General features: G+C 52.4%; 1 protein-coding gene across 2 annotated transcripts; it reads left to right on the top strand.

The window, feature by feature from the left end:
• Positions 1 to 2,202: 2,202 nt before the first annotated feature.
• Positions 2,203 to 13,223, top strand: GFI1 (growth factor independent 1 transcriptional repressor). Of its 2 annotated transcripts, none has more exons than XM_075424075.1 (6): positions 2,203 to 2,317; positions 2,553 to 2,759; positions 7,418 to 7,833; positions 7,922 to 8,059; positions 9,628 to 9,793; positions 11,897 to 13,223. In XM_075424075.1, the coding sequence occupies exons 1-6, from the start codon at positions 2,203 to 2,205 to the stop codon at positions 12,073 to 12,075; spliced, it is 1,221 nt and encodes a 406-aa protein (XP_075280190.1). In that variant the 3' UTR covers positions 12,076 to 13,223. The 2 variants fall into 2 exon arrangements, with proteins under 2 accessions (XP_075280190.1, XP_075280191.1); XM_075424076.1 differs by having other exon boundaries at positions 2,203 to 2,373; positions 2,618 to 2,759.
• The last annotated feature ends 774 nt before the right edge of the window (positions 13,224 to 13,997 follow it).

Raw genomic sequence — 13,997 nt, 5'->3', positions numbered from 1 at the left:
TTCTCGTTGCGGAAGTTGAAGGGGATCCAAGAATAGTTCAGATAGATGTGTGTCATTTCTAGAGCAGAACCCCCGAGAGAAACGAAACGCCCGATTCCAGAATGACACTTTGATGTCACTTCAGCGGGCTCTGTGAGGTGGAATACGGTAAGACGCTTTCATTTAAGGAAAAGGAGAGAGGAGGGGGAACAGTGCTGATTTGTGAGGCTTTGGCTTTTTTCTTTTTTTTTTAAAGATTTTTTTGTTGTTGTTGCAGAAGCTCCTAACGCTCAGGAAGTGGAATTTGTGGTTTAGGGGGCCGAGCTCTGAAGGAGTTGAGAGAGACAGAAAAGAAAAAAAAAAGCCAACTCAAGCACCATTGCTCCTTAAAGGGAGACTAAATTTAAAGTCATCCATACTCGCAGGCTGCGGCGCAAACCCCGTCTGCAGCGCAGCTTCCTTTACCCCTCCAAATGGGTAAGCGCTCTTGCCTCTCTCGCCTCGCGCGGGCAGCTGCCGGCGGGCGGGCCGGGATGGCAGCGCCCCCTCTCCTCTCTCCTCTCCACCTCGCCTTTCCTCACCTCTCCTCTCCTCACCTCACTTTTCCTCTCCTCTCCACCTCGCCTTTCCTCTCTTCCCCGCCGCCCCCCCCGCGCCGCTCCGGCCCTGCCTCAGCCGCGGAGGCGCCGGCCTCGCGCCCCCACAAGCGGCGGCCGTTGGTGGGCGCGGGCCCCGCGTGCCGCCAGGCGCCAGCAGCGGCCGTCGGGCCAACGGCCGTCAGGGCGGGCGAGGAGGGCAGCGGCGGCCAGGTGGGCTGCGGGGCTCGCCTTCCCACGGGCCCGGCCCCAGCCCGGCGGGCTCCGGCCTTGGGCGGCGGCGCGGGGGAGGCCGGCTTTTGGAGGGAAAAGCGCCGCGACCACAACACGCGGCAGAAGCGGCGCCGGCGCCCCTCAACGGCTGCGGCTGCCGCTGCTGTCGGGGAGGGCGACGCGTTATCGGGCCGCTTTGATTTCTCGCCCCCCGCTCAAGGATGAACCGAGGCGCAGGTGGGCCCGGGTAGCAACGCTCCCAGCCGCCCGCCCGGCGCCGTGCCCGGGGGCGGAGCGGCGCGGCCCTGCCCCCAGCCGGCGCGGAGGGGCCGGTGCCTGGCGGCGCAGCCAGGGTCGCCACCGGTGCTACAGCCGGGGCAGGAGGGGCGGGGACCCTTCCCTCCTCTCTCCGTTCGCAAACCTGAGGGGGGAGGGGCAGGAAGCGAGCCCCCGAAGTCCCCCATTAGAACCCAACACCCGTGGTGTGAACTCGCTTTTTGCGAAGTGTCAGGGGTAACGGCAAGGCGGCCCGGCGCTGGACGGGTTCGAGTCAACCTCTCCCGCCTCCCCCGCGGAGCGAGCCCGGCCCCCGGCACGCCGCAATGCCCCCCCCAGGAGGTTTCCCACCTCGCCTCTCTCCCCGCCCAGGCTTTCGGTGCCCGCAGCTGCAGGGTGCCGCGGCGCCGACAGCTGCGGGCTGCAGGAGAGATTCCGTTTTGTTCGTTTTCGCGTTATCGTGGTTCGCGCTGGCTGGGTGAATCAGTCCCTCCGACGGCGACAGCCCCTCAGGCAGCGGGTGCAGGCTGCCGGGTGTGTAACGACTCCCCCCGCCCGTCCCCGCAGCAGCCCTGCGGCGCCGGCCCTTTCTGGGTGGCGGGGATTGATGGCCAGTCCCGGAGGTGCGTTTTGTCGGCTGCCGGTGCGGACGCGAACACGGAGGCGCGGTGCGCCCACCTCCCGCGGGGAGGACAGGGGTGCCCGTGACCGGTGCCGTTCCCCCCCCCCCGTCCCCCCCCAGCTCCCTCAGCCCCCGTTTGTCCGACGAACGGTGCCCGGCCCCCGCTGTCGCTCGTTCCCCGCGATCCGGCAGCCGCCGTCGGGCCGGCATCCCTCCTCCGACGGGCCAGGCACCTCTCGCCGTCGGGTTGCCGGAGCGTGGCGGGGCGGCACTGGGGGCGGGGGGAGGCCGAGTAGCTGCGCCCCGGGGAGGGGGGGGGGTCGGAGCCACCTGCGCGCCGCCCCCGGCGAGCGGCCCCTCCCGGCCGGCGCCCCCGGCCCTCACCGGCGGGCTCGGCGCCTCCCCGCAGGGCGCCTCCCCGCCGCCGCCCTGCGGGAGACTTGCGGGTGACGCTCGCCGCCGTGCCCGACGCTGGGAGAGGGAGCGCGGCCGCGCCGACCGTGGCAGCACCCCACCATGCCGAGGTCCTTCCTAGTGAAGAGCAAGAAAGCGCACAGCTACCACCAGCCCCGCTCCGCCGACGAGGACTACAGCCTGCGGCTGGAGACGGTGCTAGCCCAGATCTGCGCAGGTAGGAGTCCCTCGGCCGCAGCCCGGCTTGCGGCGGACGCGGCCCGCCCGCCCCGCGTCGCACCGCTGCTGGCGGCACCGGCCGGTGGCAGTGCAGCCCCCCCCGGCCCCGCAGCCTCGGCGGGACGCCAGAGGGGCCGATGCGGGGTCGGAGAGAGGCCGGCGGCAAACCTGGGTGGGAGCGGGCCTGCCGCGGAGCCGCACTGAGGAGCCCCCTCGCCCCCTTTCCCCCGCAGACAGCAAGATACCCGAGGGCACGGGGCTGTGCCGCACCGTCCTGCCCGATCCGGAGCCTTCCCAGGGCCGCTTCTACCCGGAATCCCACCTTACCGAGGCTGCCGATGGCACCTCCGAGTCAGCGCCCAGCTGCGAGGGCAGCGTCTGTGACAGGGTGTCCGAGTTTGGGGATTTCTGGAGACCTCCCTCGCCCTCCGTCTCGCCAGGTAGGACCGGGGCGAGCGGCGCTCGGCGAGGTTTCGGCTGCGTGACCGACCACGTCGGTGCCGTGGGGCAATGCCTCGTGGCTGGGTGCCGCCGTCGAAAACGAGTGGAAGGGACAGATTTGCCCTTCTGGCAGGCAAATCTGTCCCTTCCACTCGTTTTCGGGTTCTCTCTTTCGTGTTGCTTTTCCAGCCCGTCTCCCACTGCTGAGGGAGCAGTGGATGACAGGCTGCAGGGAAGTTGTTGGTGGCATCGGGTGTTGATTTTTTGGTTTCTGATTAATTGCTAGAGGCAAGCCGGTTATGTTTTAAAGGTCCTGGCGTTTTCCTACAGGGTCCTGCTACCCGCAGTTTAGATGTTTTTTAAGACGGTAAAAATTTCTACTAGGCTATCTATACACCTGTAGTAAACAACGTTGACTGTGTTTTGTACTACCTGCTAGACATTTTCCCTAAATCCCTTTCAGGTTATTTCTTGCCTCTTGCCTATAAAAAGGATCCCTCCCTCTCCTCCCCCTTTCTCTCTTTATGTTTGTGTTTTGGTTTTTTGTCCTTGCTTTTCTAAAAACGCATTCGTAAAAAACAGATGAAAATAATGACGGTCGGATTTAAACACCCCAAATCCAGGAAACTCACACTTATGGCTGCAGCGCCTGTCTCTAGCTCCCTCGTCCTGCCTTTGATGTGGTTGAAGCAGTGGGAGATGCTGTCCCCAGCCTGGCGCGAATACTTATCTCGTTTAAAAATACGATGGTGTCATTTTATAACAAAAATATGTATATATAAAAACCAGGTTTTATTGCCTCGGTTAAAAAGTGACAGCTGGAAAAAAAGAACAATTTCTGCCTTAGTGAAGGAAAAATTGTCTCAGCTTTACCGGCTGACAGCAGACGCCAGCAAACGAATACGTAGTCCCGGTTCCCCACCGATCTTCCCACTTCATCTTTATAGTGTCTTTGCGTATCAACGGCCGACTGTAGTGATGTGGATTTGCATTTTTATAGCCTCCCCCTCTTTTAAGAGTCGTAAAGCCCTTTGAGAGGACATTCAAAATCCTGCCCGGTATTATCACAGCCAGCCACGGGACGGTTTCAGTCTGTGCAAATGACAGACCGGACCAAACGCAGCAGTGCAGCAGTCTCTCTTTTGCTAGTATTTCTGCACAAAGTGTAGCAATGTGTGTCATTTTTGTTGTAACGAATTTGTCCTGCTCCTCCTTCCCCAAACAATGACAATTTCTGCACGGGACACAGACTGTTTTCACGAGGTGTCTGAAAGACAGGTGTAAAATGGAGCAGATATTTACCAGGGCTGCTCTGCCTTTTTCTTCTCTCTGCTCATTTCGTCCCCCGCGGTGGGATTCATTAGCTCCCCGCCAACCGTCCAGCTACCCAGGGAGGGTATCTTTGCAAAATTGAGGGTGGCATTCCCAGATCAAGATCTTTGGAGGTGGTGGGGGAGGGCGGTCCTGGACTGTCTGACCCCATTCACAGGAGGAAGGGGAAGGCAAGGGACTCGAAGTACTGTAAGGAAAGAGCTTTATTAAATGAACCTCTTTGCATTGAGAGAGGTGCTGTTACGTTAATGATGAAGGCAGTGGCAGCAGGATTAGACAGTCGGGCTTCCTCCCACGGCTCCCCCCCCAGCCCCTCTGCCTTCCAGCTGCTTTGTCAGATTCAGCACGAAGCTGGAATTTGTGCCTAGGTCACTGCTGCAAGACGCACTGGCGAGAGACTGGATTTCTATGATTGTGCTTGTCTGGGTGGGGCACAGTTTGTGTGCTTTGACAGGCAGGGCGGGTGAGAAATTCTGTTTCTATATCATGCTCAGGGCAGGTGCGGTGCGTAGCGTTATCAGCCCCCTATCCTTAGAAGTGAACATAGTGCAGGTTGCACATCGATACACAGTGAAAGGCAGATTTCAGGTTTGTCTTGGAGCGCCGTGCTGCCGATCCAGGCGGGCATGCACAGACACAGTACCTGTTAACACTAATACGTCGTTGACTCCATCAGTGCAAATCACTTTGTTATTTAACCTCACTTTCTACGCGTGTCTGTAATCACTTGTGTTTGCATATACAGAAGGTGCCTGATAACTCTATGCAACAGTGTATTAGTACCTCCTGATGAGCCTGTTGATTCTGCAGTCTTGGAGGGAGACTTCTAATGGGTATGATGAAGTTGTGCAGAGAGCATGGTGTTTTTGGTCTGTGGAGGAGGACACCTGAATCTTTCTTTGCTGTGCTTATCAATCTGTTTCCAACTATATCAGGGTGAGTTTGGCTTGCCTTCAAAAAAGAGTGTTGATTTTTTTTTTATCCCAGGAGTGGTCTATATAAAGGCTGCACAGAATTGCTAGGAAGAGGAGGGAGAATTTGTCTCTGCTTACCCCTTGGAGACTTAGATGCTGTGGACCGGAGGAGAGGCAGACAGAAGTGCCTTGCAGTGTGGCAGAGCAGGGTTTGCAGGTCGCCTTGACACTGGGTACAGGGCTTGGATGGCTTGAGATTGCCCCTGAGAAGTATAGAGTGAGTGGCTCCCCTGCACTTGTGCTTGAGAGGTCTCCAAAGCATGTGAGGTGATAGAAGGAACGCTGCACGCAAACTGATCTGTGGTGCAATGTTTACCGTGTCCCATGTTGCCAATTCCAAGGGCTCAAAAATCAGGTCAGCCTTCCTTTTCCCCTCAGTCACCAGACTGGCTAAGAAATCAAGATTGTAAGTAATACCTTATGGATATTCAGTTCTAGTGTTGAAATATTGAGGGTTTATGTTTTCATGTTTTCCTTTACAGGCTGGGCTAGAAGTTGACTTTAAGAGGAAAAATAAGAACAAGCAAACAGAAGGAAAGCTGAGGGCCTGATGAAATCATGCAGTTTCAAGAGCTGGGGCTTTAAGATAGTTTTGAATCTTGCGATAAAATCGTGAGAGATGGCAACACTGAAACTGGTTGCAAAGACACAAGATAGATGATGTGACGCTGACCACAACTTTGCAGTCAGTGCAGAACAGGAAAAATCATGCTCAGCACCATGTCAGCTAATTTGATTTCATTGCTCTGTTCAAATGTCCCAGTTGGTGTGTGCGCATATATTTCCAACCAAAAGACTGCCCATTTCAATGGAAGAATATGAGACTGTTAACGTCTGCAATTATGTAAAAGCTAGGAAACAGTAGAATCATTCAAAGCTCGATTTTCACCTCATTTCCCACTCCCTTCTGTAACCCTCAGTGACCATCTGCCTGTCCAAGTGGATAGCCTAACACATCATGCCTTCCTTCCCTAGCCCACCCCTGGTTATCTCGGTTTGCTGAAGGTTGAGAAAGCCATGGAAGCTGTGACTGACAGGGATGAGAAAAACCAAGAGAGCAATTGTGGGTGGACAAGTTTTTGGGTAAGGGAGGTTATTCTGGAAGCCCAAGTTCTAAGGGATGCCAATATGTCTGTGAAGGCATTGACGCTTCAGCAATTAATTGATTCATCTTTTCCTTGGTTCACTAAAACATTTGTCCAGTGGAGATATTTGACTCTCCCAGTTCTACTGCCTGTTGTGATGAAGAACGAACAGAGCACGCCGGGCACTGATCAGCATCTCTGGCAGACACAGCTGGGGTCTGGTACCTCGTTCTCTGCCCAGCTGTGCTTTCCTCTATGTGAGGCTCCCTGAGCATTTATGCCACTAGACACTGATGTCAAAGGCTGTGTTCCTGCCAGTGCATCCGACTCTGCTATGGGCCCCCCAAGTGTGATTCATCTTGTGGTGCCCACTGCTTTGGTCAGATGCCATTCGCAAAGGTGAGCCTGTTAGAGCCAGCTGAAGCCATCTGAGTTTGTCGTGGTGGAAGATCGCTTTGATTATGACTGCTAGGAAAGTCTTTCAGTGTCTTCAGTTTTTAATGTGGCCTATAACTGATGATTTTGCAAAGCTCTATGTTTTGGGTGGACTCAGTTTCTTCACCTGGAGAAACTCAGAGCAACCTGAAACAACCATGATTTTATTTCAGATGAGGACTGATTTTAGTTTATTTTTTTCTGAAAAAGTGAGGCATGACACTTAAGCACCTCAGAAGCTGTTCTTTGTTTCAGTGATGCTGTAGTATAGTTACGGACAGTTGTGGGATGAAGTTGAGAGACCAGACTTGGTCATTAAATTGTGCAACAAGCGGTTTTTAGTTTTGTTGAACAGGTAAATCTTGGCACGCTTGCTCCTTCTGTTGTCTCCGTAATGTCATATTTGCTATACGGACGTGTGGGATCTACATGAGAGCTTAAACATGTGGACTGTCATCTTTGATGCTCACCTCGGGACACAGTAGATATACTTTTCTGAGGAGCTGCAAATAAAACCAAAGGAAGTTGCAGACTGAGTTGTTTAGTGTCTCAACAGTCAGACCATTGTGTGCACACCTGGGCACCCAGAGATGGAGGCAGACAAAATTGGTGGCTGCTTTAAATGATTTGGCTGGGACAGCAGGTGAGTAGGGTAGCACAGACCCTACTGTGCAATATAAAATGTCCTCCCATTAGAGATGAAAGGGCAGCCTTAATGTGCAGTACAGGGGTCTGGCTCTGGGCACAAGTCTGAGGGCTGAGATGGCTCTGCCCAATGATAGTGGCTGGATTGTGAAGCACACTAATTCCCATGCCCTTGTGTTTCCGCAGCCTCAGAGCGATCTGTGTGTCCATCCCTAGATGAAGCACCTCCCTTCTCAGTGCCGTTCAAACCGTACATGTGGAACAGCCTGGGTGGCTCCGAGCTGAGGCACCTTGTGCAAAGCTACAGGCCCTGCCCGATGCTGGAGCGAACCTCAGCCCTGGGGCTCTTCTGTGACCGAGGCTCTGAGCCTGCCCTCTACGGTGCAGAGTGTAGCTCTTCCTTCGGACTTTATGGTGACTTCGTCTCCCCAGGCCCGGGGCTGATTGAGCGGCCGCCGGCAGCAGCACCTGGACTCTATGCTGAGACACAGCCTGGGCTGCAGCAAGAGAAGGGGCCAGGTGGCATCAAAGTGGAGTCAGACCTCTTGTGCCGCCCACTGCTCATCAGCACTGGCTCTTACAAGTGTGTCAAGTGCAGCAAGGTAGGATCCTTCTCTCCCATACTGGTTATGACTCTTTCCCAGCCCCTTCTCCCTAGTAAGCCTGACCCTGTGTGCTCTCTTCCCTCAGGTCTTCTCCACGCCGCATGGCCTTGAGGTGCATGTGCGCCGCTCACACAGTGGCACGAGGCCCTTTGCCTGTGACATGTGTGGCAAGACCTTCGGCCATGCAGTCAGCCTGGAGCAGCACAAGGCCGTGCACTCACAGGTGAGAGCAGGGCGGACTGCCAGGATGAAGGTCCGAAGGCCAGGGCCAGCTGCTTGCTTCAGTTGGCTCTTGGGAGGCCATGGACGCAATCACAGAGCTGTAGATGGGCATCTAAACTGAGGAGAGGAAGAGAACATGGTGGGCCTGCAGTGGGCAGTTGTGGGTGAAAGAATATGGTGGCAGGCAGAGGAAAGGGTGGGCAGCTAGTGAGCGAAGGAGCAGATCAACAAATTAAAGAACATGGACATTGTTTCCATTCCCCAGACCTTGCGTGCATCTGTATGAAGCAGTGGGCACTTTTGGCACTCCAGAAGTAACAGATAATAAATAATAAATTTTCACTCTCAGAGCTGGAAATTGTAACGCGGATGTGGACTTTTTTTAACAGCTAAAGCAACTCACTGTGCTTTTGTTTGATGCAGCTCTCCTCATTCTTTCTCCTCCCCTCCCCCAAAGAAGTGAGTCTTCCCTTGTTTGTAGTCATTGTGTCTGTGCAGGGAACATCTGAACGACCAGTCAGGTATAGAGCACAGACTTCACCCGTGTCGACACACTCTGAGTCACACACCAAAAGAATATGGTAGTTAATTTTGGTAGGAGGACTTGTAACATTTTCCACCTGCTGATACTGTGCCATATTTCCTCTTTACCCACCCACTTGACCTGGCAAATCTTCCTTCTTCAGATTGGCTTTTGGAGGATAGAGTTACAGCAATGGTTTTTTGCTGTTTTATACACAATTTCATGAGTGTGCAACAGCAGAGCACACAATGAGGGGAAATATCACCTATTAAATAATGGTGAAAAGAGCAGCACTACATGTTGTGTCCACGGACAACATTTCAGGGAGAGTGCATTAAAAGCTAAATAAACTAACGTGATTGTATGAAAAGCATAGCAGCAATAGGAAGGTGTGATGGTAGTTAAGGGATGGTAAGAAGGGGTGATTTACGGTGGAAGAAAGTTGTGGAGAGGAGTGTGTGAGGGAGAGGAGAGAGACAGCAAGATCTTAATGCATTTAATTTGTCAAAGTAATAAGCCAAAAAGCTGTTTTCCCCAGGTGCTCTAGGTACCCTTCAGTTGAGTTTTAATGGAACTACAAATAAGCAGTTAGTTGTTGCCCTGCCAGCAGAAGTCAGCCTGCCACAGAGATTTCCCAGGAGAGCCAAGCAGACCTCAGCACCCACTTTCCCGTGTACAGAGGAGAGGTGGCCTCTGAACAGCAGTGCAGCTGCTGGGCTTCCCAGTGGAGTGATCATGTCTTGGGCCCCTGTTGAAATCTGCAGGTGGACTCACCCCATAGGTCAGGGCTGCTCCCACCTGGCCATTCCTGCCAGCAGGAAGAACAGTTAAATTTTTGTGCACGGGGAGCGGGTGCATTCTCTTTTTTGTCATGTGGTGCTGTCATGCCAGTGTTAGCGTCCCTGCAGGCCAGTCAGGCTCTCTGGAGAAGTGGAATTGCTTGCTAAGGCAGAAGGGGAAACACTGATGTGCTGCCGGGCAGCTTGTTGCTGGTGGGATCATTGGTGTGGTGTAACGTGCATGTGTTTGGGCTCCTCTCTCTGCAGGAACGCAGCTTTGATTGTAAGATTTGTGGCAAGAGTTTTAAGAGATCTTCTACTTTGTCAACCCACCTGCTCATCCACTCGGACACCCGGCCCTATCCGTGCCAGTACTGTGGGAAGCGGTTCCACCAGAAATCTGATATGAAGAAGCACACCTTCATTCACACAGGTCAGCTTTGCAGCTACTGGTGCTCAGCCCCAGCTGTGGGGGTGGGTCGCTGCAGAGGTCTCACTGCAGCAGTCCATTCCTCCTCAGCTGGGACAGTACATGCACCTCCCGGTGCCTCTTGCTGCCCTGCTGCTGGTTGTGCTATCTGAGCTCTGCTCGTGTAAAGGAGGGTGATTTGAGTGTGGTTTCATGAGCAGCAGCTGCAAAATAACCCAAATCCTCACAATCCAATCAGTATTCCCTTAATAGGATCCACCAGTGTTTATTCAAAGGCCTTTTGTGTAAGATGATTTCTAGAGTATTATATTCGTGTAGCCTTGATTTACGGCTGAGGTCCCTGGAAAATGACGGGGGAATTTGATTGCAGCATTTCTTGTTGCAGGATCTACCAATTTACAATAGGAACAACAGGAGTCTCCTCCTCTAGATCAAACACTAAACTGGAGGGCCTAGGGTCCAACTCTTAGTCTAAATATTTGTTCAGAGATTCTCTGCACTTCCACCCGGACTTTCTGAGAAGTGGCTGCAGTTTGGTACAGAATGGAAGGAGAGGTGCAGAGTTCTCAAGTTTCACTGTTAGTAATAAACATGGAAACTAATAAAGTGCAGGTGAATCACCGAAGGAAATTGTTTAAAAATATCATTCAGTGAGAAGGCATATTTATCAGAAATCTTTAAAAGCAAATCTTGGCTTTCGGACCTGCACCATTCACTTAAATTAGAGGGAAATGAATGATGTGTGAGATACAGCAGCATTTGTAGATACAAAATAACAGCTGTACTGGCCAAACCCAGGGTTCAGATGACCAAAGTCCCATTTCCTGATAGTGACCACTAGCAGATATCAAGGGTGAAGTCTAAAAATGGCAAATGTGTAGAAAGACGGCGTTAGGTGTAGCACTGCTTGGTTATGACTTTTCTAGATGACCAACAGTGAACAATAAATGTCACTTACAAAGATTTTCCACCAGATGTTTGCTGGATGAAAATGAATTATTTAGGAAGTAACAGAAAAAAGTATTTCCATAATAACTTTTTCAAATGAGGCTTGATTAAGTAGAATCTCAGCCAAATTATGAATCAGTCAAAACCATTATTTTATTGTGAGATCAGAAAATATGCCTGGGCTTTTAAATTGCTAATTTAAAACCAGGTCCTTAACTGAATCAGGGATCCCTTTCGTATGCAGCATACACTTGTGAACTGAGCCTCCAGCACATTTTGTGTTACGTTTCCAAGAATGTGATCTTCAAACGTGCAAAGAGTTTGTTGCTCCAGCTGAAGTCAGTGGGCTCTGCAGGTGCAAAGCCACTCCGAACATCAGGCTGGGTTTTGTGGTTGGGTTCTCTTTTATCCGTTATTTGATAATAAACACTACAAAAAATGCACTGAGATCCTGCTCCCATGAAAGCTGGTGGAGTTTTGCCACTGAACCCTCTGTAGGAGAAGTTCCGGAGGCTGGATTTATTCCCATTTACGTTGTTTGCCTGGAGGAGAACTTCAGGGCTGGCTCGGGATGACTGCTAGCATTTCAGTATGGGGAACGGAGAGAAGAGCAGATCTCTGGATGAACCCTGACCTTCAGGGTTCGCTGAATGGCCTTCATGCCTCCCTTGGGAACAGACCCCAGCTCACGGGGTTTACTTGAACAACCTCCACCTATCTATCCCACCTCCCCCCGTGCTGATGCTAGAATAACTGATGTCAGGCATTCAGCACGACCTGAGGGTCTTTCCAGGAGTTCCTGATGTTTCTAGGACTCAAAGCCAGTTTGAATTGCACGGGGCCCATGCAGCCAAACGTACTCACAAGTCACGGTGTCCTGGGAGCAGTCTGTGCTTCAGGCTGCTCCCATGACTACATTGGGCTGATGGAGGTGCAGCCAAGCCCAGGCCTGCTCAGCTGCAGTGCAGGCTCAGCTAATGCTTTTGAGGCTCCCCATTGCATGTTTTTTGTAAGAATGGCTGCTTTGGTAATCACACAGGAATCACTTTGATTAGCTCTAAGGCCCAGTGTGCATTTCCTGTTTGCTCTGGTCCTGCGTAAGCAGCACGTTGCCTCTTTCACACCCTCTCTGCCCCCCCCCCCGCCTTCTGCTTGCAGGTGAGAAGCCTCACAAGTGCCAGGTGTGTGGAAAAGCCTTTAGTCAGAGCTCCAACCTTATCACCCACAGTCGTAAGCACACAGGCTTCAAGCCCTTTGGCTGTGATCTGTGTGGCAAAGGCTTCCAACGAAAGGTGGATTTACGGAGACACCGGGAGACACAGCATGGCCTGAAGTGAGTCCCAGCTGCAATGCAGAAAGCAACTACAACACTATGAGAACAGACTCCCTTGGTTTCCCTGCTGGACCCGAGCCCTGTCCTGAGCACAGACCCTGGCATTACCTTTCTGACCAGGAGCTCGGAGAGGAAAGAAGAGGACAGGGCCACGCATTGACAGCTCAACCTGAATGACTGTGAAAGGGGAAATTTAAGGCTGGGGTTTCTCTCTTTCTCTCCCCCTCTCCGTTTCTGAAATAACACTGGAAAATAAGCCTTTTAGATATGAAGCCTGATACTCCAAAGACGGATAAGCTACCAAATGTCTGTAAACTGGAAAATATTTCTCCCCTGGCCAAGATGAACCCCCCGGAATTTTCAGCAGCTTGAATCACCTTGCAGGGGAACATGGGTGTAGCAGTGTTTACATGGTAATCACAGAGAGCCATCAGCATGTGGGGTAGGGAGCACTTGCCCTGGTTGAGTTTCGATGCTGAGTGGCTTCACGCTTGGTTTCCTGTCAGGAAAACCTGGAGGATCAGGACAGAACCGTGCAGTTTGACATCTTGCTGTTTTTTAAGCAAAGGTACCAGCTTGGGTCTGACCCTGCTCTCACTTGTTCTGGTGCAAACTGGGAGCTGCATTAACAGTTATAGAGAGGCCTTTTTCATCCTCCCCGAGCTCGCTGGCTGTGCAAGGCCTGGCTGCGTGCATGTGTGTTTGAGGCATGGGGGGTTCCTGCTTGCTGCATCCACTAGGGAGAAGGAAGCTTGTGAAACACAAGTGGAAAAGCCAAAGCACAGAATTATGCCTTATAACTAGAAACCCATCCAACGGGTGATCCTGACTGAGGAGGGCAGGAGCACTGGGGAGGCACGGACTTTCTGTCCAGCACCATTACGGGCTTCCGCACTCTGGGCTTGTTCTAATAACTGGAAAATAGCTACTCAATAGCATCATTTGTATATTTGGGGTTTTTTTTAATTTTTAAAGGTAAACTCAGCTGAGGTGGGCAGGAATCGTTATAAAAGTATAATTGACTGAATTTGCCTTAAATGACCCTGCGTGTATCTCAGTTGAAAAAATGTTGTTTTTACTTTGTTGATAGGTTTGTAAATGTCCTTATTTAGATTTTACTGAGTGTTTTATGTTTATTGGTACATATTTATTGGAACAATTAAGTTAATAAAATATTGAGGATGGTCCAGAGTGATTTTTATTTAATACGTAACTTCAGCACATTTGTGAACATCAGCCGTTACAATGATACGTCACCGTGATGGTCAGGGACAAGGCATTCAAGGAGGGAATGCAGGCACGGCAGAATTTGCACAAGGGCTCTGCTGATTAAAGAACACCGCTGCCGTATCTATTTTTTGAACTCCCACTGATTTCAGTTAAACTATCACCATACAAGAGTTTAGAGGGGAAACAGCAGTTTTAAGTGTCTGCTTTGGAAACGCAGACTGCCAGAAGTCCCCGCTTAGCCCAGGAGGAACTGGAATGTCCTCCCGCAAGGTTAAATGTCTGTGCCTGGGAGTTTGCAGGGCCACCTGAGCAGCAGGTGCGTCATTTATCCTTAAGCCTGTTGGGACTCACAACGTTGCCTTTTGCCTGCCTGCCTTGTCAGCAGGGCTTGCTCCATCTGGCAGTCGCGGCCCGCACAAAAGAGAAGCAGGACGAGGACAGAGGGGTCCCTTGTCCTTTTCCCAGCAGAGCACAGCATGGCAGCTCGGGCTTTTACATGCGCATGTAACATTGTGTGCCCACGTGGACGTACACCCTTGTTTCCAGCTGCGCACTTTTATTCTGGATAAAACCAGTGAGCAGAGGTCCCCCTGCCCCGCCGGGCTGGTGCAGCCCTTGGGGCACGCTGCCCACCTGAGGGCCGTGGCCCTCCACCTGCCGCACTACCGCCCAGGTCCCTCCACCCTGCCGCTTTCT

Source organism: Opisthocomus hoazin, chromosome 6 (assembly GCF_030867145.1).
Source record: "Opisthocomus hoazin isolate bOpiHoa1 chromosome 6, bOpiHoa1.hap1, whole genome shotgun sequence".
Taxonomy (NCBI): Eukaryota; Metazoa; Chordata; class Aves; order Opisthocomiformes; family Opisthocomidae; genus Opisthocomus; species Opisthocomus hoazin.
Note: the sequence above shows the minus strand (reverse complement) of the source record. Positions and strands in the feature narration are given on the sequence as shown.

Bases quoted from the DNA above. Each gene is read 5' to 3' on its own strand.
- GFI1 (XM_075424075.1), top strand. From the start codon at position 2,203: ATGCCGAGGTCCTTCCTAGTGAAGAGCAAGAAAGCGCACAGCTACCAC. The intron at 2,760-7,417 runs GTAGGACCGGGG...GTGTTTCCGCAG, and splicing joins CTCGCCCTCCGTCTCGCCAG to CCTCAGAGCGATCTGTGTGT. The intron at 8,060-9,627 runs GTGAGAGCAGGG...CTCTCTCTGCAG, and splicing joins ACAAGGCCGTGCACTCACAG to GAACGCAGCTTTGATTGTAA.